General features: G+C 40.2%; 1 protein-coding gene across 1 annotated transcript in view; it reads left to right on the top strand.

The window, feature by feature from the left end:
- The window catches only part of RNF180 (ring finger protein 180), an 84,925-nt gene extending 71,081 nt beyond the window's left edge, over window positions 1-13,844 (top strand). The window contains exon 6 of the mRNA XM_048503939.1: window positions 12,995-13,844. Within this exon, the coding sequence (XP_048359896.1) occupies window positions 12,995-13,194 (200 nt within the window). The 3' untranslated portion in view covers window positions 13,195-13,844. The remainder of the gene's footprint in view (window positions 1-12,994) is intronic.
- Window positions 13,845-24,564: the final 10,720 nt, after the last annotated feature.

Consider the following 24,564-nt stretch of genomic DNA (forward strand, 5'->3'; position numbering starts at 1 on the left):
TATTATCTGCCAGATGACTGTAGAGAGAGACCAATATGGTTGCTTTAACTCTACTTTGACTCTACCTAAAGATTAAATTGTAGTAGCATTTAAGTAAGCAAGTTACTTTGACTAACATATCACACATTTAGATGCTATGATGCACCCTCCATTATGTGACATGACTATGGCAACTCATTTCAATACCAGCTTGGCAATAATTGGGAATACACGTCAATCCCATTGAACTCCTTGCAGTAAGAAATGCACTTATATGTTTCCTTCACTGCTCTATTCACCTACTTGATTAGAAAACTTATGTTCTGCCTATAGCCTCTCTAGAGATCCACTTGATGCCACTGTTCAAATTATCACAGATAATGTGGCGACAAAAGTTTGTATAAAGGACACAGCATCTCCAACTCCATCATCCTGGACATTTGGTACAGGCGCACCCATGTCAACATCTGAATTTTAACGTTTGGTATGGGTGCATCCACTTCAACATTATGAATTTTAATAAGTTATATGAATTACAATAGGCTTTAATAAGTTCTTTTTAAATTTTAAATAAGTTTTATTGTTATATTGTTATAGATAGGATTTTTTAAAAAGGTAATCAGTATTTTATGACTTTTATCTTGTAACCCACCCTAAGACCTGCAGGTACAGGGTGGGCTATAAATATAAATAACTGAAAAAATAATCTTATTAACAACCTCACAGTTGTATACAACCCCAAGAGAGATGCAGAACAGTGGCATGTGAATGGTTGCTGCATTCTCTGTATCTCACTCTGATTTTTCTTCAGTGAATATCACACACTGACTGTTTGGTCGCTTGTAACAGCAAGACATGGTTCTGGTAGTTCAGTAGAGGAGGTATTCAAAAAGACTTCAAAGGAGATGCTTTCCTTCTCTATCGGGGATGTGTTCTCACTTCATTTTCTATATGACAGAATATTGTGCTAGACAAAGTGTTGTGCATCATCATAACTCCACAGTGGTCAAGACCATCCTGATTTACCTTACTCTAACAGTTGCCAATAGATCAGTTTCTCCATCTTACACTCCATTACAACCTACTCACCTAAAGAAATGGGAATGTCCTCTGTTTTGATATCATAGAGGATCCATCCCTATCTACATTTCCACCATTTCCCTACTTACATTTCCACCATTTGTCTGCAGATACTTGCGCAATTCCGAGAAGGCATTAGCCAGAAAAGCCTTTGTGGCAAAACTGATTTTTTTAAAAAAAATGCAAGCCATTCAATGAGAGTTTTCATGCAACTCAACCCCTGTATCAGAGGAACTGGTATATGTTTCCCAAGTGGGCTGTTAAATTGAACCTCAAAGTTTGATCAAACCCCCATTATCTACCTATGTGTTTTTCCAGGTCCTGTCAAAATTATTTGGGAAATCTTTTCAGCTCGTGGCAACATATGCTCTCAGGCTTCTTTTCTTAAGACCTTTTGTTTTGTGCAAAATAAGCTAGTGACCTTTGAGTGAGTACTTCATTCTGACATCACTTTTCTGCCAAAAGTGATGGTGCTATCAATACTCTTCCATCATCCCTAGATGATGAATAAAGAATATTTAATAATTTAGATATGAATTGAGCTCTGCTCTTTTTCCTACATTACAGGAAGAGTTTCAGAAAAGATAGCAGTAATTTTTGATGCTACAAAGGACCTAGAAAGGGTTCCAATGTGCCCATTCCAATGCCATCCAAGTAGATCATCTCCACCATTACGCTGTGCTATCAATTAATATGATGACCTCTTCCTTAGTGTGTCCAAAAGCTAAATTTGGATCCAGTGGCACTTAAATTGTCCAATTTTATGTTACCTGATCAATTTCCACATTAGCTTCCTTTCTCAGAGTTATACCTCAATATGACATCTGCCAAGTTGCAAACTATCCATTATATTGTCAAAGGCTTTCACGGCCAGAATCACTAGGGTGCTGTGTGGTTTCCGGGCTGTATGGCCGTGTTCTATCAGCATTCTCTCCTGACATTTCGCCTGCATCTGTGGCTGGCATCTTCAGAGGATCTGATAGTAGTAAAGGAAAGCAAGTGGAGTATATATACCTGTGAGTAACAATGAAGATAGCAAGGTGAGGGCATCTGAATAGAAGTAGCCTGGCTTTTGTTCCCTTTGATTTTGCCAGCCACAGATGCAGGCGAAACATCAGGAGAGAATGCTGCTAGAACATATCCATTATATTGTTAGCATTCATCTTTATCATGGACCATAGTGGTGGTAGGTCCAGGCTATATGAGAAATATCATCCAAGATATGGAAATGCTCATTCTTTGTCTGACCTGAGACCTATCCCACGGCATAGTTGTGAGGGGGAGGCGTTATACTCTGCTCCAAGTCTGATGTTGATAATGCATAATAAGACCTTGGTTCTTCTAAGTTTAAGTTAGACACCATTTGTGCAAACTCCTCCTGCAGCCATTAGCAATCTGTGAATATAGCTGATGTATCTTTCGCTGACCTGGAAGAACTATAAACCTTCATTTCCTGGTCCCTCAGGGAGACCATCTTTCTTGGGAAAAACATATGGTGAATTATGAGCAATAGGGCAGAAACACAAGACTTCACCTAACATTATCTGTGAATACCTCAGCTTTCTGGTAGGTAGCATCTTGTTATTACTTGGGATACTTCCTATGTAACAAAGTATGCTGTTGATTTGGAAGTGTTCAAAATTGTTGTGCCAAATTCATTTGCTGGTCCACACTGAAGATCTTTCTTGAGGGCTCTCTATTCATGACTAAAAGCCCATTAACACAAAATGTCCCTCACAGAGCTACTTTACAAAAGAGTCAGTTGAGGGCATTCTTTTGACACTGAAAACAACAAGAAATGTTCCATAGCTATAACATTTTGTAGTACAGCTCCAGGGCAAAAATTACTGCAAGCAAAGGTTATTTTTCTCCTGTTTCAGTAAATGCCATTGTTCTCTTGAGCTTGTGATCTCATATTTGTGTTATAAAGTACAACACAAGACATACATTGTTGTTAGTATTATTGTTTGCCAAATTTCACTTTGAAAAAAGCAATAGTACAGTACAAGGAACCAATGGATTATTGTTTAGTTTCCTGCTGTCTACCAGTATACTCCATACCTAAAGCATTCGGTAAGATGTGTTTAACCTTTTCTTGAAAGTCCGCAAGGAAGAATTCTGTATAACTTCCCTAGAAGGTCTAGGGTTGAAAAAGATGAATGAATCTACTAACTGGTTTTTAATGGGCCATATTTGAATTGGAGCAGAAAACAGATAAGTTAACAAAGGAAAAATAAGAAACAAGTGAAGAGAGTAGTTTTATCAATATTACTTCTTTTTTTCTTTTCTTTTCTTTTCTTTTCCTTGTCCTTTTTTCTTTTTTTCTTTCAAAAATTGGTCTGTTTTCAAAAGGGATGCTTTTTTATTAGCTTTAAAAAGCAAAGACTGGACTAAGAAAATATTTGCTGCCATCTGCTGTTTCTTCCATTGATTATGTTAATTGCCAACTGCTAATTGTTAATTCTTTTTATCAGCTTTTTCCATTTTTACTTCATCAGTAGTGAACTGTATTATACAATGTGGGCTTTTGTATTTTATAACCATTTATATATATATATATATATATATATATATATATATATATATATATATATATATATATATATATATATATATATATATATATATATATATATATATATATATATATATATATATATATATATTCTATAACTATATTTTATCTTAGAGGCTTAGAGAGTAAAATAATATTGTATATCAATGTTTACTAACTATAAAGTTTGCAATTAAACTAAACTTGGAATAATAATTCCAAACTTTATTATTATAGTTTATGTAAAACTAAAGTAGATTATATGGTTATATAGAACATTATACAGAGCATCTAAACAAAGAAGAAAATTAAGAAATATGGCATCAGGAACCAGAGGGGCAAAGAAAGAACACAGCTGAGAATACACAATTTACAGCCCGATCCAGATGGGGGAGGGCAAATTCACCTTTGGAGCCAGTACAGCCTTGTTCCAATGCTGGTGCCCACCTCGCCAGCGCAAGTCACAAATGTGCTGAAGGAATGGGCAGCTAGGAGGGTGGCCAGGAGCTGAACAGCTCTGAAGCACCCAACCCCAGAAGAGCCACCATTTCCCAGCCTCACCAGCACAGGATGATATTCCAGTGTGACTGGGGGCATTCCAGAGGCATTCATGGGGGTGGAACTGATCTTAGCTTCCACCAGTCTTTTGACCTAGTCAGACTTACATCAGACTTTTGGGTGACATACGTCTGTTTAACATTATGGGGAATTCTCCAGTGGCTGGATTTTTTTCTCTTTTCAGTGCCTTCCAATGCTGCCTGAACGCCCTTCTGAGGCAGTGCAGCCGTGCAGTAGCAGCACTGCTCCCAGCTTCCTGGAGCTCTGGATTGGGCTCTGGATTGGACAGAAGAACTGAGAAGATAATGACATCTATCTCACAACAAATCAAAGCTCTTTCAACAGATTTTTTAAAAATTAAAAAGGTTTTAACTCAGTTACACCAGACAGACAAAAGAACATAAAATATTATTGATGAAATAAAACAAGAAAAAAACCTCTTAAATCAGCTACAGCAAACAGACAACAGAACACAATAGAATATTGTTGAAGTAAAGTTCAAGGGGGGTGAAACTACTGAGGAGGTGGCATGACACATGTGCTAGCATGAATGTCACTTACATTGATGTAAGGAATACTTATACCAGCACAGCGCATTTATGCCAGCACCCAGAGCCACAAGAGCTGGCTCTGAAGGGGGAGTTCCGGGGGAGGGGGGTGAAGCCAGATTTAGTTGTCTTCCTGAGCTCTTTTAGGCTGAGAATACTCCAATTTGCTGGCACACACACCAGCAAAATCAGTGGCACAGCCCATTGTGTTTCAAAGGCCCCTTGCATAGGAAAAGAGTTTGTGTCATTTTTGCTTGCTGGCTGTGGCACAGCAAGCCTCTTAAGAGAAGGTCCTCAGCCATGTCACAACTATCCCCCCATCAGGACTGCACTGATATTTGGCAACACAACTTGCTAAGAGTATGGACAGATAACCTAAAAAAGATATGCAAAATTTATCAAAATGGATTTGGACAATTATATTGTGACATATACTGATGAAGATGATTGCAACCAATCTTTTCTTTTCTTTTGTATTTTCATCTTTTAAAATGGTTAAATAAACTTAAAATAAAGAACATTGTTTCAGTGCAGAAGTAGAATAAGCCTGCCAGCTCCACCATTGACATCTCCAGTTGATATTTATTGTGATAACAGCAAACATGCACAGAAATTCTTGGCAACTCCAACAGCTACCATCATGTCAAACTGCACAGGGAAGCCATTGAAATCCACAAATGCTGGGACAGTTTCAACAAAAAGGAAGAGAGACTGATCATCAAAACCTGCTAGCAGTAGTAAAAAACACCAAAACAAAAAAAGCAGACATTTAAATGCAACTGAAAGTTAACTCCACCCATTCGAATGTGCCTCACCCCCCTGTGAGGTAGATAAAATATATATCCCATCACACGATCACTTCACACTGTCATGGAGAGAAACAAATCGTACTGTGACATACCTCTGAAGATGTCAGCCATAGATGCGGGCAAAACATTAAGAGCAAACACAACACTTAGTAAATTGTACATCCTTACATAATCTAGAAATCTTAATATTGGGCAGGCTGCAACAAAAACAACACATATATAGCTAAAAAGTGTGCTTCATAATCAACAGGTTCAGTAACCGAGAACACAGGAAAATATATACTACATTCAATATTATTATGCTAAGGATCTATCAACAAAAACTTTTAGAATGACAACGATATAATGATATAAAAACACATGCAGTGACAACAGTTTGTCAAAATGTGGTATACTGGTCTGACGGAAACTCTGGTAATGTAGGAAGTAGGGGTGGGTAGCGTGGTGGCCAAGTTTGCAGATGATACCAAATTATGTAGTGTGGTGAGGGATCATTAGGGGATCATTAGGAAAGGAATTTAGAATAAAACTGCAAAGGATGATTGTCATCATGCCCCTTATGAGTAAAAGTATAGTGGTGCGAATTCCACACTTGGAGGTACTGTGTTCAGTTCTGGTCGCCACATCTCAAAAAGGATATCGAAGAGATAGAAAAAGTGCAGAGAAGAGCAACGAGGATGATTGAGGGACTGGAGCACCTTCCTTATGAGGAGAGGCTGCAGCGTTTGGGACTCTTTAGTTTGGAGAGGAGACGTCTGAGGGGGGATATGATTGAAGTCTATAAAATTATGCATGGGGTAGAAAATGTTGACAGAGAGAAATTTTTCTCTCTTTCTCACAATACTAGAACCAGGGGGCATACATTGAAAATGCTGGGGGGAAGAATTAGGACTAACAAAAGGAAACACTTCTTCACTCAACGTGTGATTGGTGTTTGGAATATGCTGCCACAGGAGGTGGTGATGGCCAGTAACCTGGATAGCTTTAAAAGGGGCTTGGACAGATTTATGGAGGAGAAGTCGATTTATGGCTACCAATCTTGAACCTCTTTGATCTGAGATTGCAAATGCCTTAACAGTCCAGGTGCTCAGGAGCAACAGCCGCAGAAGGCCATTGCTTTCACATCCTGCAAGTGAGCTCCCAATGGCATCTGGTGGGCCACTGCGAGTAGCAGAGAGCTGGACAAGATGGACTCTGGTCTGATCCAGCTGGCTTGTTCTTATGTTCTATGTTCTTATTTACTAAAAATTCTAATAGTCTCCGCTAGAATTCAGCACTATGTAAAGGCAAATACCTGGAGTGCCATTTGCCAGCCTGGAGCCATAGGCTGGTTTTGTAAATAAACAACATGGACAAAGAGCCCCCCCCCCCCCCCCGCCACTGCAATTTTGCTTAAAAGACCCCCCCTAGATAATCCCACTGTGATACTGCCTACTTTGGGAACCAGTTTTAAATTATGATCCTATCCACCAAAGTACTTTCAGTTGCTTTTGGTATTAGCTGCATGAATTTCCTTTGAGAGTATTAAATTCATACTTAATAATAATTTATATTTAATAGTAATTTACAGGGTTTTTTCTATTTTCTGTAGATGATCATTCATTTCAAATCTAATTTCTGCATTGGCTACATTCTTACTAGTATGTTTGTAACCATAATTTGCACCAACTTCGTTCTTCCTTTCCCATTCTGTAATTTGAGTCTCCAACTCAAAGTAGAATTCAAGTTGTTTTTGTTCTGAGAGTTGATTTGAACAACAAAAAATGGTTTCTGAGACAATAACGTCATAGAGAGATTTTTGAAAAGCAAGAAAGAACAGATATCAGGTTGTGCTCCTTTGTTTTTAGTAAAAACCTCAATAGCACATCATCCTAATTTCATTTCATTGTCTGCAAACTACTTGCTCGCTTTTCTTTCTAAATTGTGTCTCTTAGGACTGATAAAATATTTATAATATCTCTAAAGCCTTTTAGGTTACTCCCCCCAAGTCTTCTGTAAGCCATGTTTTAAACATGATGCATTATGTTTCTTTTCTCACCTTTCCAGACTTTCAGAACATTCTGAGTACATAATAAGATACTTTTCTTCAGAGAGTTTCCGAACATTCCAAACAAAATGTTGTTTCCACTGTAAAAAAATCATTTAACTTCCATTGCATCAGCAAATATACATGCAATAAGCCACAGAATATTAAAACAATTAGTTGTTGGTTTTTTAATATAGTTATTGTTGCTGTACATTTACAAAAGTAACACTAGTGTAGAAGAATAATTTAAATTATTTTATTTCTGGTACTTTTCTGGAACAACCAGAAAACCCTTATTTTCTTCAGGGCCAATATGTTATACATGCAGAAAAAATGAACTATATTATTTTAAACTGGTAGTTAAGATAGCTATATCAGATAGCTATAAGCAAATGTACACTTCCTTGGTAAATACATGTAGTTTGTAATTGAGGATATGTATACTGCCACAGGAGGTGGCACAGAGGAGACTGTTTAAAAACTGTTTTGGAAGAGTTTAGGTTAACTGTAGGGTTGCCAGCCTCCAGCTGGCATCTGGAGATCTGGAATTGCAGTTTACCTTCACACAACAAAGGTGAGCCCTCCTAGAGAAAATTGCTCTTTCAGAGAGTGGACTCCACAGAATTGTTCCACAGAGGTTAGTACCGTTTCCAAACGGTACACTCCCCAGGCTTCACTCCCAAATCTCCAGTCTGGCAACCCTAAGATTTGTGCAATTTATTAGATTTGCATTTCACACAGGGCTTTATTCAACCAAGGGTAACTGTAGCCCTCTGTATACTGCTTTTAAGTGGAACCATTTGAGTTCTGCTAGCAGATTTCAGAATATTGGAGAGAGAGAAATAACTCTATCATAGCATTAGGCACAAATGTGGGGCCAAACTTTCAGAGAGGAGAAGCTATCTTCTGCATCACTTAGGTCATATTTCTACACCCAAACTTTGGACTGCTATAAGTAGCTGTTAATTAACCTATTCAAGTATGAAATTACTTCCCTCCCCTCCCCTCCCTTGATGCCACCCCTCCTCCCTCCCTCCCCTCCCTTCCATGCTACCCCTCCCTCCCCTCCCCTCCTCTTCCCTCTGCTAGGGTGGGTGGGCCAGGTCCAGATGCCGGGCCCCCTCCCCTTCCCTCTCCTCCCTTGCATGCCACCCCTCACTCAATCCCCTCCCTTGCATGCCACCCCTCCCCCTCCCTCCACCTAAATTTACAAGTCAGCCCTATTAACTTTAAAAAGACTAATTAGCATAGCCTTACTCATCTGAAATTTATGAAATTCATCAGCGCTAAATATACTTAATGTTGTTGGGTTGCATATATGTGTTTGTATGCATGCCCATGCAAGACTCAATTCTCTTAAGCATAACATTAAATTGATTGGTGTTGAGTTGTCAGAAAAACAAATCCCACTATAAATATTTTTGTAATAATGCTATTTCCAAACCCACAAACTGTTTTGCTTAATTTCATCACAAGATATGCATAATACTTTTAAAGACAAAAACAAGGGATCACAGTGACAAGATAAATAATGACAATACACTATGAAATAATACGCAATTCGTGGCCAATTAGTATACAGAAACTATTGTTTGCGATGGCAATGATGTAATATATACAATTTTTATCAATTGTTGTTTACAATTACAAAAACATAACATATATAATATATAGGACAGGAATGTGAATGTTTTCCTATTTTGGCTGTCTTCTTCAGCCTCAGTCAATTAACGTCACATTGCATAATACTCTAAAAAATTACACAAACCTAATGAATTACAACGCAGCTGAATGTGGGGGAAAGGCTTATCTCTCAAAAAAATTACAAAATGTGTATTGAGACACTGGAGTTCTGCAAGTCTTCAGTTTTTTAGGACTTGAAATGGAGGCAAGAGCACCTAAAAATAATGTCTCTAGATACAGCAAAATTGCTGCCAATATACTATTACAATTAAGCTACAAAGAAGATACTTTCAAATTTAACCAGCAGGCTAGCACTGCCCATGCTGGCTTAAAACTTTCTCTAGTTTGGCAATCATGGCAATCACAGGAGAGCTTAGTTAAGGTGATAATAATGATAGTCATCCCATACAGCTGTGTGATAAGAGATACTACATACATGCAGTTTAAAGGAATATTCCTAATACTTCATTGTATAACACTACTGAAGTTAAACAATGTAACATGTGCTGATAACATATGATCAATGCAACCCCACAAGTTTCACAAAAAGTTGTTAAAAAATCAAAAACTTTAACCTGACATTAAATAATCTAACTAAACAAAGCAAATTAGCTCTAGATTCATATTGATTAGATTAGGAGAGGCTGGTTATCAAGTTGCACTTTTGCTTTCTGAGATGAAAAAGGAAAAACATGAAAACCTCCATTTTGAAAAATCTTTATAAACAGTAATTGATCATATGTCATTCTAACATCACAAGATATACACATTCCTTGAAAGGTCAAAAGCAAAGGTGAAACATGGTAGTCATTACATTAATAAACTGGATAATTGTTTTAGGTTATGTATTCCTAATATGTAATTGGATTGAGTGTAAAAGCTCTTGTGCTTCCCCTTCTCATTCCAAAAGCATTACAATGTAACTGGCCAAGGGGAACATCAGTAGCAACAGCAACAGCAGTAGGTTAGCATTTAGACCCAAGATAATTGTACAAGAATGTGCAGGGAAAGTGGGAACCAAGGGATTCTGTTCCCAATATTATTATGCTACATTTAGGCCCTTTCCGCACATGGGCGGAAACGAGTCTCCACCGGCATAATTTATGCTGATGGAGGCTCTGAGACTGTTCGCACGCTAGCATGCAAGCGGCCCCCACTCCCCCCAAGCCAGAGCCGCCTCTCAGTCAGCCCTCTCCACTCACCATCATGTCCAGCGTCACCCTGGAGGGCTGCAGGGACAGCCCACGCTGCCCTCCGACCTTCAGGGGACGGAGGGCAGCATGGGTGGGTCCCTGCAGCCCTCCAGGGCGACGCTGGACATGACGGTGAGTGGAGGCGACAGGGGAAGCAGCATCTTCCCAATGGTGCGGTTCGCACCACACTGCTGGGAAGACGCTCCTTTGCAAAATCCTTGCTTGTTTTGCGAGGTTAAAAGCAGCGGCTTCACGCCGCTTTCAGGCGACCAGGATGGCGCTGCTGCGATGTGAATAGCCGCCCAGGGGTGGCGTTTTGCCATCCCTGGGCCACTGTATATTTATCACTGATTTATTCCGTTGGGGCTGTCCATGGGGTGGGCAAAATTAGGTCAAATATTTTGATAATACAGTATGCAATGTATATCTGTGGATTTCCACAGTAAGAACAATTACAGTAATAGAACTGCTATTCTTGAATGTAAAATGATTACATTACAAAGTCTAATCCAGGGTAAAGCAGGTTTGCTTAAAGTAAATCACACAAAGATGCATTACATCTGTTCATCTAAATCTTCTCAATTGAAGCGACTAATGTCACTAAATGTTTGCATAATTATACTATGATAGTGATTACAAGATGATGCAAAGTTGTTGATGCAAGAGTAGTCTTCTGGCATATTGTGTTATATTTGCTATAAGAGTAGAAATAAATACACGTGAATCACATATAGCCAACTTGATTAGAGTCCTCTCAAGAGCATGCTGCACATTGAAGATTTATGTGTGGAAAGCAAATAGTTTTCACCCCAGTGGCAGGGCTTTGACAGTTACACATTTATTTCTAACATAGAAATAAAAAACATGTGCTTGTTTTGGAATACTGTTTAGAAGGCTAAAAGAGACTAAAAGAATATTTTAAAAACTTTTAAAACCTGGTGTAAATTGGGGCTGTGAGCTTTCCCTTTCAGTGGAAATCTTAAACTAAATCAGCGTAGGTAAAACCAACACATTTGAAAAGATGCTGATAATGCAAAATTTCTATTTGGGGTAGATGTTAATTATGAAACTGGGTCTCACAGTCAGAATTATGGGACTGAGACGTATATACATAAATCTATTTTGCATACATTTTAAAGCTAGCATTTAGCATTTGCAAATAACTGAAAACAAATTGCTGGTTGCAGAGGCATAGCTAGGGAAAATGGAGCCTGGGGCAAAAATCTGGGCGGCCACCCTCCCCCACCACAACCAAACAACATTTTTTGCACCAGGTCATCTCAAAGTCACCATCACATTGTAGAACATGCCCTAACACACAAATCTGAACACACCCAGGGCTCCCTAGTTTAAACAACATTGAAAGTGATGCTATTTTTAGAAGGGGAGGAATCCACTCTGAAACAGCATCACTTTTAATGTTGTTTAAACTAGAGAGCCCAGATTCTCCTTTTAAATCTACCTTACTCTGGGCTCCCTAGTTTAAACAGCATTGAAAGAGATGCTAATCAAGAGGGGAGGAATCCACCCTGGAACAGCATAATTTTCAATGTTGTTTAAACTAGAGAACCCAGATTCTCCTTTCAAATCCCCATTAAAGGGAGAATCTACCCCAAAACAGGCCTGCACTTTTCCCTTCCTTTCCATTCAACCCCAGGCTGCTCCAGGGCTTGCAGTACCTCAGTAGAGTATAGAGCAAGGGGTCAGGAAAGAGGGCCACCTTACACATTCTAAACTGTTAACGGTCACCAGTCTCCAAAATTCACTCTCACTGTGAATTTTTTTGAATGCACCATAAGTGCCCTCCTCTAGAAGTTTTGCATGTCCAAAGACTACCATTGGCTCTGTCTTTGAAGGACTGGGCAGGAAGACAAGGAATTGGAAGGTTCTGCAGATGAACGAGTAGAGTGTGCTTCACTGAGGGGAGGGGGATTAGCAAGGCCAAGGAAGGTTACCTGGGGGTCTCTGTCTACCACTGTATAGAACTTGATATCTTGGAACATCTCAGGAACCTGTAGCGCCCTCTATTTGCTCACCATACAAGCTGCAGCTTATGCCTTACCAAGGGCTGTGACTCACCTCTGAGGCCTCCCTCTTCCCTCCCTCCCACTTCCTAGCAGCAGCCTAATTAGGGGGATGAGGCACATATGCTGCAAAACAAGCCATCTCTTCCATGCAAGTGAGCCTCCCCCACTTCCTATCAACAGCAGCCTAATTGGGGAAATGGGGTTCAAGTGCTGCAGAACGAGCCCTCTTTTTTAGGCAGTTGAGCCTCTCCTACCTCCTAGCAGCAGCCTAACAGAAAATGGGGCATATGACCTGCAGAGCAAGCCATCTCTACTGGGCAGTTGAGCCTCTCTCACCTTGTGCCACCACCCCCTCTCTGCCTTCCTCCCAGGGCTCCTGCCTCCACTTGCCCTCTTCCCAGATCCTGCCCTACCTATGATGTGCAGTAGCCTGCCGCTTCCTCTTCTTTTTCTCCATGCAGGTAAAAAAAATAAGATTAAGAAAGAATATGAAATTGCTGACTTTTTAACAAAATTGTGACCAAATTGCTTCTGCAGGTTTTCAGAGGAGCACAGATTCTTTTACACGAAGGCATTTCCCTCACGCTGCACACAGGATGGATTATATGGACTTTGAGGATGATAGCCGAGGATGGTGGTTTGACATGGACATGGTGATAATCTACATTTATTCTATCAACTGGGTCATCGGGTTCATTGTCTTTTGTTTCCTCTGCTATTTCTTCTTTCCCTTTTAAGATCTTGCATTTTCTTTTCTTTTTATTTCACTTGTCTTGTAAGCGGACAAATGTACCAAGACAGAAAGAACGCATGAAAGTTGAGGCTTGCTGTGTAAAAATGACTGAACTATATAGCAAGCATAACTCAGTATCCCTTTTTCTAACCACTTTAATTTTCCATTGTAGGTAGACCTGAGTATTTGAACTTTGCTCAAACTGTGGTGTGAAGAATCACTTCCGTGTAGAAAAGAATTGTCAGATTATTTTATTACGATGATTACTTAAAGTGGCACATGGTTTGCTGACCTGCCCTTTTTGTTATTGGTAAAGCAGAAGCGGTCATGCATATTCATCAATCAATGGCTTCATCATCAAAAATATGAATCAGCTACACACAGTTTTTTTCATATCATTTTAAACAATGTTTTCTATGTAGGCTATTCACCTGTGCGTGCATGAGTCAACAAGTGATGACATTAGCTATTAAGTGATGGCTTTGCATGTGTGAATCTGCCCAACGATTGGTTTGCCAGCACCTGAGTGCTTCCTTTTTATTGTGTTAGCTCAGATTCATAAATGCATGCAGAATTATGAGGAATTGCACATGTGAATGAGCCATCCCAGAGCAGCCACCTAGCCAGGAGCATTGCCTCAGATACAAATCTGTTTTGTGGAGTCCAATCAGAGTCAGATGAGTCATCAAATGTTGATGAATCAGATAATTTACATGAATAAAGTAACTTTAGAAGTACTCACATACCCAAAGATAACTGAAGATATAGTGGAGATATATGTCTCAGTTCCTTACATCTCATACCATTGTGAAATATTCAGTGGCGTGGCACTAAGGGGATGGGGGTGCATGATGCACCGGGTGCGAAGGCATGGTGGGTGCGTTCCGGGGCGTGGGCGTGGCAGGGGCTCAGGGCACAGGCGTGCCCTGGGCACAGTTTCCCCTCTCTCCAGCCCTGAATATATACCATCACTATTAGGCTTCCTAATGATCTAATTTCAAGTATTTAAATTATATTAATATATGGAAGTCATATGATAGGTGCATATGGCCTCCTAACTCAATATCTGTGCCATTTTTAAAACAGAGTGAATCTGGTGCCCAATTACAGAAGCCTCTGCCCCTGCCCCAAGGCTAACTATATTTTATTGGTATGATCTTAAACATTTGTGTTAACTTTAAAAAAATAAAAATAAACAAAATGATATAGAAAAATTCTAACCAATTTTTTTCTTCTTTATTTTAAATTGATTATTCAACTGTTCCTGGCTCACCATTAAAAAGAATGTTTTTGTCCAAATTGTGCTTGCACATAAGAGCTTTTTAAAAAAAAATGCGGAAAGATATACAGAAATTATATCAAGTAATTGCTTGATGTGTCCTGCTATTTTTGATGTCATTGTTCCAAACAAACACATTTTTAAATGTAATTACAGGGCGTTTGTAATGAACATTTTGTAATTATATGTCAAAGTATATCTATTCATGGAATTCCACAACCCTTGAGACCCAGAGTAGCTAAAACATGCTTTTCACCATGGCAATATCAAATGCTACAAAAGGAACCAGGTAGATGCATCTGCCTGGCTGCCTGGTGTTTGACTGGACGCAGATGACAGATAGATAGATAGTTTAATACGGCCAAAGGCCAGCAAAGACAAAACAAAACAACAGCACACATCCCATGTCAACAGCAAATTACAACAATTATTACAGGGTTTCAAATCCATTTTACATGAATGTTTGACTTTCAGCTCATCCCTGATTAAGTAGGCCCTTGCGTTTTTTATACGCCAATGCACAGAACTTTGCTACCTGCTGGGAGATGGTTGCATCCTTGTCTTCCAACAGCATTTTCCTAATCTCTTGGTCAGAATCCCTTGCAATTATCAAGCTGTGTTGCACAAGCAGAGGTAAAATAAAGAGCTCTCTTCCGGCCTTATGCAGTGCATGCAGTGTAGCTTAAGATATGTAATCATAGAATCAACATCCCCAGAATTACAAAACATTTCCTCCAAATGTCAAGGGGTTTTCCCAAATCTGCCCTATAAGCTATGGATGATGGAAATGCGTCAAACCCGTGCTTTAGAAAAGGCCCATCGGTATCTGGCTATGGTAATGTGTGTTGAATGTAGGGGGCCATTACTGTACCACTACCAGATTTCAATGGTCTATATAGGAGGCAGGAAGTGAGGCATTATCATTTTGGTAGTCAATGTGCATCCAATCGTTGATATACCTTTATCTTTAAGAGCTGCTAAGGGCAAAGTCCCATTCAAGCATCAGCATAGGAGTTCTAGCCCAATCTGTTTAAGCTTCAGGGATAATCTTCTCCGACCAGATTGGATATGGTGATGTTGGACAGAAATGCTGGTAATAGGCCCTGGGGGTGTAGGTGGACTTTAATCCAATATTTGATGGCTACTCTTCCAGGACTATAGTTCCACTTTAGCTTCATTCCTGCTTCCATGTCTCAATACAGTGTTGGATGCGATGCATTTTGGTGTAAATTTGAATAGAGATCTAAGGAATGTTGTTGTAACTTTTCCAAAGGTGCGTAATTGGATATGTTACCTAGCCAATGGGCTCCATATGCTTAATTCGGGTGGACTGGATTCTTTGCTATAAACAATTCTAACAACAGCTGGAATGTATCCTCCCCCCTGGAGTGCGTGTGTAGAATCTCAGTATCGGCTAAGCTTGCTCTTTTGAGCAGATTGGACAAGGGATTGAGATATGAGCTGTAGGCTTTGCCATTAGTACTGGAAAATTACCACCCAAGTGATCCACGAAGCTAATTTGACCTGACTTCAATTGGATGCTCCTTCGATTGTCCATCTTTCCTTCTTGAACCTTGGCATTAAAATGTATCTTATTTTGGCTTGGAATAATTCATAATTAGGATGTTCCTCAAAGCATTGATTTTTGGGTTATCGCATTTTAGAGCTCTCTTAATCCCTACTTTGGTTAGTGAGAGGCGACAAGGTTATCATCCCGATACATTAGAATGGGTAGTTTTCCCTGAGAAAGTGTAGGGAGCATGAACGTCCTTATCCTGCAAATCTATTATGAAGAGTTGACATAAAAGTTGAATAGATGGGGTGCTAGAAGAGGCAGACCCTTTGCCTTTTCATCCCTTCTGTACCTGGTATAGATGGTGTTAGATGTCCCTCTTGTGTCACCCTTACTGCGCGAAGAGGTGTTTTCTCATGCAGTTGGATTATTAGTGTGCAATAAACGTTTGTCAATATTGAATTGTTTGCTAGTTTGGCCCATAGAGGCGATCATTGTGGCACATTATCGAGAAGGCTGCCTTTGAGGTCAATAAAGGTTGCATATAGTGAGCCTCTTTGGAGTTTAAATAACATATTTGTCAACTCAGATGGTTTAGAATCAAGCAGTGGTCCATTGCTGATCGATCCCTTTCGGAAGTCCAACTTCCTTGTTCGATCTCTAACAGCTTTTCTCCCTCGAGCCATGCCAGAAACCTTGTGCACAGGTAGTTGGTATATATCTTACTTATGACGATTAAGTAAGCGTTTTGATTGGCCTGTAGTTGAGCTGGGTCCGTGATTACCCCTTTTTTAAATATAGGGACGATTATGCGGCTTCTTTCCAATCTGTTAGAATATAGCCTGTGTTATTAGGATCGTGAAAAGTTCAGCTAGGATTGTAGCCCACCAGTCAATGTTGACTCTCTCAATAGATCCATGGGGATATATGAGTCATTCCCTGGGAAACTTTCCCAGATCTTTTAAATTTGGAGAATCATAAGTCGCGACTTCTGCTTCTGGTTACAGGGGGCCATGTAGGTGTGTTATCCGAAAGTGAAAATATAATGTCCCAAAGAAGGCTGATGGTTTTGTAAAAAGTTTGGAAAAATTCTCCATCTAGATTGTTAGTGTTATTGGGGATTAGCTGGGCCCAATCTTACTAAGATTATTATCTTACTGGCCCATGTTAGTCTCCCAAAAGTGGCAGAGTCACCTTGATCTTACCGCCTTGATTAGAGATTGCCATTACTCTTTGTGAAAAATGGACATTTTTTTCTTATATTTATTTACTAAATACTACCTTAAGCCTTATAAGTTTTTTTTTCCTTCCATTACCAGTTCTTTTTTTAGTCACGCCCTCTTTGAACTGATGGAATAGTCTTAGCAGGTTTCTTTTGGCCATTCTACAGTCATGATCAAACCATTGTTTGTCAGCGGTCCCTTTATGTTGGCTGGTCACATTGCTTTTGGACAGGAGGGGTTTAAGAATTTGCAACAGTTTGTTCATAGTGGTCTCCTAAAATGGCTTCAGGAGTCTCCCTTCACACATATCTAATAGTACTTTGATGATACAGCATTTTACCTATATATATATCTTCTGAATCAAACCAGTTCACAAAAAAATAGCTTCCTCATATCATCATTCGCATTTCCTTCTCCAGACTGTTCACTTCCTGTACTGCCAGTTCCGTATGCATAATCCTAGATCTTAGCCCGGAAACGAGTACGTATATCTAAAACCAAGGGTTAATGGAAAGTGGTCAGAAAAACTTTCCGATCATGCATAACTTCAAAATGGCTGATCATGCCCACTTCAATTCTTGTGACACCAAAAAAAGTAGGTCAATAACTGAAGCTCTGTTGCTCTGACCAGTGCAGGTAATTCAATGGGCGAGGTAATCACCTGGGTGGAGTGCTATATTCAAGATTGCTAAATTAAACTTATGGGACAACTGATATAAAAAGCAAGTAGCCCTGCAAAATTACTTAGCCTGCATCCAAAGCTTTTCTCTTTGGGTTAAAGGAAGTAGGCCCAACATCCTTCTGGCACACAAGAATTAAATCTGTCCAGTAGCAAACTATCACATTATTGACTCCATTCTAGCGTTCAGGTCTCCCTATTATTGTAAGTAGGCCATGGGATAATTTTGTAATAGGTATAAAATCATCTCTTCCAGTTCTAACCATTTTCCTTTAGTCTGAGACCTAGATTGGGAGGGAGAAAGATATATGTTTGCACAAATTATATCAAAGTCTTTGCAAGGCAATAGTACTACCAAAGCCTTAGAACAAGGAGTGGGAATTTTTTTGATGCTTAACTTCAAGCTTGTGGATATAAGTATCCCCAAGCCTCCTGAGGGTCTACCTCCTTTTGCACTCCCGGAGGCCTCAGATGTTATTACAGAGTAGTTTGGAAAAGAAAATGTGGCCATCATCCAAGTCTCCTGGAGGAAAACTATATCAAACAGTTTTAGATAGTGGGCAAAGTCCGCATCTGTGGCTTTGGCTTGATGACAGATGTTTTTCATCTACCCTCTGCGTGGGAGGGTGTATGCAGGAGTTGCATGGCAGCCTCAAGCATTACCAGTTGGGGAGTTGCCTGGAGGAGAGGAGGTCATTTCTTGAATGAAAACACCTGAGGGTTAATTAATGGGAATGGCCGATATAACAAGCACCATCTGCGGGCTAAAAAAATCAGATAATTGATGAGGACAAAGAGGCTGGGGGAATCTTTTCTAAAATGTGCTCAGAGGTTTGGCTTCTTAGGAATTAGTATCCATCCTCTCTTTGTTACCTAAAGAGACTTCCTCTGGTTCCTGAATAAAAAGGCTATTGGACCTTCTTAACATCTTGCAGCTCGGAACTTTCTTGTGTTGTTTTATTCTGCCTGGAGGAGGAAACTCTAAACAGAGGAGATTGGTTCTTTGGAAGCCTGGGAGAAAGCTGGCTGGAGAAGTCAGCAAGCCGTTTGTCACCTGGCATGTAAAGCTACTGAGGAGCCAGAATGACAGCACAGGCTCATACATGGTTGGGAGCCAGGCAGATGCATAACAAGGAGGTTGAAAGGGGCTTGAGCCCCAGGCGCCATTTTAATTCAATGGTCAGGTGGGGACATGTTTGGCTATGGCCAGAACACATGAGCACAGATGAGGCAGGGGTTCTGAGAAGAGGATTCAGAATCTCTGCCAATGCAGATCTCCCAGCCCTTGTCAGAGGGAGTTGCCCCAGAAGAGCTGCTCTGCCCTCTACAGGTGCGGAGGTCAGCCTCAGCTTTCCTGGCAGCACTCCCGCTGAGCCGCAGTAGCTGCTGCTGGAGGCAGGGAAGGCCATGCAAGAGTGGTCACCTGCCAGTTCCCATTTCCTTCAGGTCACATTTGCTTCCACAACTGACCTGGCTGTTCCTCGTGGTGAGCCTGTGGGCAGGGGCAGGGGCTGCACAGTCTTGTGCTACACTCTCCTTCCCCAGCCCAGGGCATTCTTGGAGGTGAGCTGCCCTGGAGGAATCTTTTCCTCCACCCCATTAGACTGTCTTTGGGAGAAAGCAGACGTGAAACAGTGCTCCCCCCAATCCACCCACTGTCACCAAAGTTATTTCTCCCTTTCTTCCCCCTTCTCTTTCTCTCTCCCTTTCTCTCACTTTCCTTCCTCTTCCAGTTTCTTTTCCTCCCCTTCTCTCTCTCCCCCGCTTTCTCTCTGGATGGAGGATTCACTACTGAGTACTAGTGTGTGAGAACCAGATCTTGACATGTGGGTGGACAGTAAGTTAAATATGAGCAGTCAGTGTAAGCAGCAACAAAAAAGGCTAATGCAATATTGGGGTGTATCAGTAGGACCATAACAGGAGATTAGAGGGCACAGTTTGAGAGCTTTTCCTGGGTGCCATTCTCTGTAGATATGCCCCTGGCACCAGGAGCCAAGGTATGAGATAGAGCAGTTTTGGTTGCCAGGGCAACTGTAAGGATACAACCCAGCCACCAGAATCAGCCAGGATGCAGACCATGTCTGAGTTGCCAAGGCAATGAGGATGTGTCCATGGGTGACAGAAGCTCCTGATAACATGGCAAAGTGAGAAAAACTGCCAAGATCATGTTCACCCATGCAGTTGGAAGTCCCCTTGCAGTTGGAAGTTCTGAGTACAGTACAATCTACAGTAGGGATTCATTCTAGTTCAGGCAGAAGGACTGAAAAATGAACAAACTTGAACAAAATGGGAAACTGCTCCATGATGTAGTGGACTGAAAACAAGATGTCTATGTGGAGCAGATGGAAATTATGTTGGACATCACACAGCCAGGCACTCCCTGAAGCGAGTATTTTTGGACCATCCAGTTCTCTCATTTCTAGCTCACAAAGGAGACAGTGATATAAATATTACAGCATTGCTTTTTACATTTGACTGGAGAGCATGAACAGGCTAGTAGTCTAAAAACCAGTGAGTCTGGATTCTCACTCAATCACAGCAGCAGTGCAAACTGTATTTTAAATTCTTCCTCTGTAGGACACCAATGATTTTGACTGGTTGAAAAAAGTTTCAGAGTTCTGGTCAGTTCTGCTTGGCCAGGTACTGCAGTATGCCCTTGACCACAAAGATCCACCGCTTAGCCATCCAAGATCCATCACTATACAGGCTCACATCCAGGACCACATATTTTGTCCATCCATATTCCACAAATTATTTTTTCTTCCCTGCCCAGATTTCCAGGATAGAATGGAAACTAGGCATCAATAAATAATTTTGACTGTTTTGCTTGTGCAGCGATCTATAGGACTAGTTCTATCATTCTTATAGATGTAATGAATTCATTTGTTAATGGAATGTATGGACTCTGATTCAGATTTTTGTTAAGTTACTGAATGTGTTATTGAGAACATTACATTCAGTTTGGAAAAACCTAAAAAAGGGATAGAGTATTCATACTGAAATGCTTTACTCAGCAACTACTTCAATTAAAACATTGCTAAAATATTTGGACTCCATTTCATTCCATTAAAATAAAGTGTGCTGAAGATACCATTGAGATCCTTAGAACTTACTGAGCAAGTCTTCTGTGATTTTTTAAAAATTTCTGTAAACTGCTTAATTCTGAGATATGTCTCCCTATGATGTTTACAGTGAAATGTGTTTGCTACTTGTTTCAACCATTTTGTTTTTGTTGAACCAATTAAATTGAAATATTTTTATATTAAACCTCATGTTTTTCCTTCATTTCTTATCTGTGTGTCAGTGGTAAATATGTTCTTTTGCTTCTAGTAACAGAATTTTACTGTGTGTGTGCATTGAAGAATTTTAATTCTAAAATTGTGGTCCAATATGTGCCTGCAATGCTGTCCTAATGACAGTGAAATACCAGTATAACTTCATGAATATACAAGGATTTAAAAAGCAAAAAGAAAGTAAAAGCAATATCATATAACAGGGTTGGCATGGGGATGTCTCACAGCATTGTGGAAGGATGAAGGAAGAATAGGTAAGAACAAACTTGTTGAATGTACCTATCAGGTGAAGTAGAAGGACAAAGCAATCCTAAACAGAGTCATACTCTGGCCTGTTTAAATACGCTTACTCCCAATAACGTTTTCTAACTTGCACTGCCACTGAGAGATGCTGAACAGATGAAAAATAATTTTTAGCATGTGCACAATGAACTTTCAAGTCTCACTAGCAGCATCTCATCCACACATAATTGAGGGAGACAAATATGCTTACTTCCACTCTTTTTTAATGTGCCCCTGTTACCTGAGAAGTGGGTTAAAGAGCTTTCAACAACAAAATAAAACATAACGAGGTTTTTAATGAACAAGAGCAGACGTAGGTATAGATTTTTAATGGGGGGGTTCAGCAGCAGGGCAACGCCCCCACCCACCCCTGTGGGGCAGGGTGAAGCTGCATTGGAAGTGGTAGAAAAATTGCACTGGTGTCCATACTACCAGCACTGTGGAAAGTGGCACAGATGCTGGTACCAAGGGACATGCCCCGGTGGTAGGGCCCTGTGATGCAGGAACCAGGAAGTGTTCCCCAGTGCTATCACTTCTATGCCACAGGAGGCTGTGCTGGCATTCCAGGAGATGTTCTGGCGGAGTTTCCAGGGACAGCGCTGACTATAGTCATTTCCCAAAGAACTTTCAGCCCTGGAACACCCAATACACCACCAGTTGACTTACGCCACCAAAAAGTGCAGCACAAGGCAGTCTTCCAAATGGGATTTTTCAAGTTGCTGGGGAGGGAGGTAAATCCCCACCCTTCTCTCATTGCCTGAAACCCCATTGGAGGCAGCATGGGTGTACTGTCGTGGCACCATCCCAGACGCTGCTGTACCACCACCCTTTGGACTGGGTTGCTCATGTAGCTGACAAAGTCAGCATTTTCGACCTCAAGAACGAGAGGATCTAGTAAGCTCTTGAGAATTTGCCAATTACTGAGATTGCTGTGTTGCAATTAGTGTCATCCTGAGCAGAGTCACACTCTTCTATGCCCAGCGAGTTTAGATGGTTAGTTCTGCTCAGTGTGGATTGTTAATTGCTCGTATTTGGTATTAGATTTTTTTAAAAAAAATAATCTTTATGTACTAATTAAAAACTCAACCTTGAAGTTTTCTCCAAATGGGAGGATTTCTTCATTCCACTGAGAGAGTAGTATTGCTGCAATGGGGAAAGCTTTCCTTTGATAGCACAAGGCACCACACAGCAGAATACTGGCAAACCACAACATTCATACATGTAGTGAGCAAGATGCAACAATTTTATCTGTGGATTAACTGGGCCAGAATCACCTCATCCCTTCACCTGCCTTCCTGAGGCTGCCCAATCCATTCTTGAAGGAACAGTTCACTGACATCTGTGCTAGCCCAGAGAATCTGATATGGTGTGGAGGAATTCTATTTTTGCCTTTTATTCGATTAATCATGAAGGTTATTATATTGTGGGCATATCAGTAGCATTTTTAACTTTTTTTTCATCATAGAAGCCATTGTTATACTATAATTATAGTCATATAATAGAATCGTCATTGCAATATGATTATGTCTGTAAAACAGTATAATATAATAACATGATGTATTTATAATAACATTTATTTTGTTATTTATTTTGTGTATTTATTTTGTTTGTACTTATGGGTTTTCAAAAACTAGGTTTTTAAAAAAAGCTGCATCTTTGCTACATTAAAATCAGAGGAAGCTTTAGTGATTTCTACAGTAGCAGATTACACCCAGAATCTGCAACCCCTGACAACCGCACTACATGTTACTTGAGGTTGCCACAGGGACTTGCAGCCATAGTGCAGCAGCAATTCCCCGTGGCAAATCCTGCACAAAAAGCACAGATGGGACCGATTCAGATTGGGGCTGCAGCGGGGAAGGGGGGGTCTCCTCGCTTCCACACATACGTTTTTCAGAAATGAAGAGGGGGTAAATGTTATTCACTCTGTTAGAAGGCTGTGCATGTACTACTGGCTTGTAAGGTGAACAGTGTCCACTCCCACTGCCTCCAGGTCATTTCAGTTGCTGAAAACAGTGGTTGTAGGGGGAGAAAACACAGGAACTCCTCTAAACTTTGTGCTATTGTCACAATCAGAGTTGGACCTGTCAGTGTTTTTCACACAGGAGTCGCCACTGTGGCCCCTTCCACACATACAAGACCTGCCCCTTCCACACATGCGTTCACTTTCAATCCACTTTCACAATTGTTTACAACTGGATTTTGCTATTCCACACAGTAAAATCCAGCTGCAAAGTGCATAGAAAGTGAATTGAAAGTGCATTATTCCACATGTGCAGACGGGGCCTGTGACTTGCAGTTGCAAGTCCCCATGACAAATTTTTGTAAAAAGTAACATCTAGTTAGGGTCTGAGAATGGCAATTTAGATATGCTTTGAAAGATAGATGGTGGGGGGGGGGGTTGATTGTGTCTGGCATTATCTGTGTCTAGCTGAGAAGACCAATTTTACTATTACCACAACTCTCCCCATTTCGATTATTGCTCCTATAGAAGTAGATAGCTCGTAATGAATTGTACTGTAGAAATTAAAAGCTGTCCCTTATAAAATAATGACAGATACTTTGATATATTGAATAGTAAAGGGAACAGAATTTCACCCACTCCTTCCTAGCAAGTTGTTTGATGCATATAGTTTCTGGGGCAGTGAGGAATATGAGGGTGACCACATTGGATTGGCACTGTAACCATGGGAAGACTGCTGTTTACATGTACTATATTAGGAAATCCTAATTTATGTGTAATAAAAACCAAATTATGGACTGCATTTCATGTTAGAACATGAACCAGAATTAATGGAACCTATTCAAATATAGCTATTCAAATACATTGCTTTCTGATATAACAGTATTACATTATGTCATGCATTCAATGAGGTACTGATAATAACCAATCTTTAACAGTCTTTCATAATATCAACCAATCTACCGGTATATGGAAATCCCAGTTCTTATACGCTTGACCTACCTTTAAACAATTACTAACAACGACTGATTCCACATGGGCCGAAAACAGCAGTGTGAAAACGGTGTGAAAACAGTATAAACCCTTTTACACTGTTTTAAATGCTTTTACACCATTTTCACACCGTTTTCACACTGCTGGTT

This window comes from Sphaerodactylus townsendi, linkage group LG07 (genome assembly GCF_021028975.2).
Source record: "Sphaerodactylus townsendi isolate TG3544 linkage group LG07, MPM_Stown_v2.3, whole genome shotgun sequence".
In the NCBI taxonomy this organism is placed as follows: domain Eukaryota; kingdom Metazoa; phylum Chordata; class Lepidosauria; order Squamata; family Sphaerodactylidae; genus Sphaerodactylus; species Sphaerodactylus townsendi.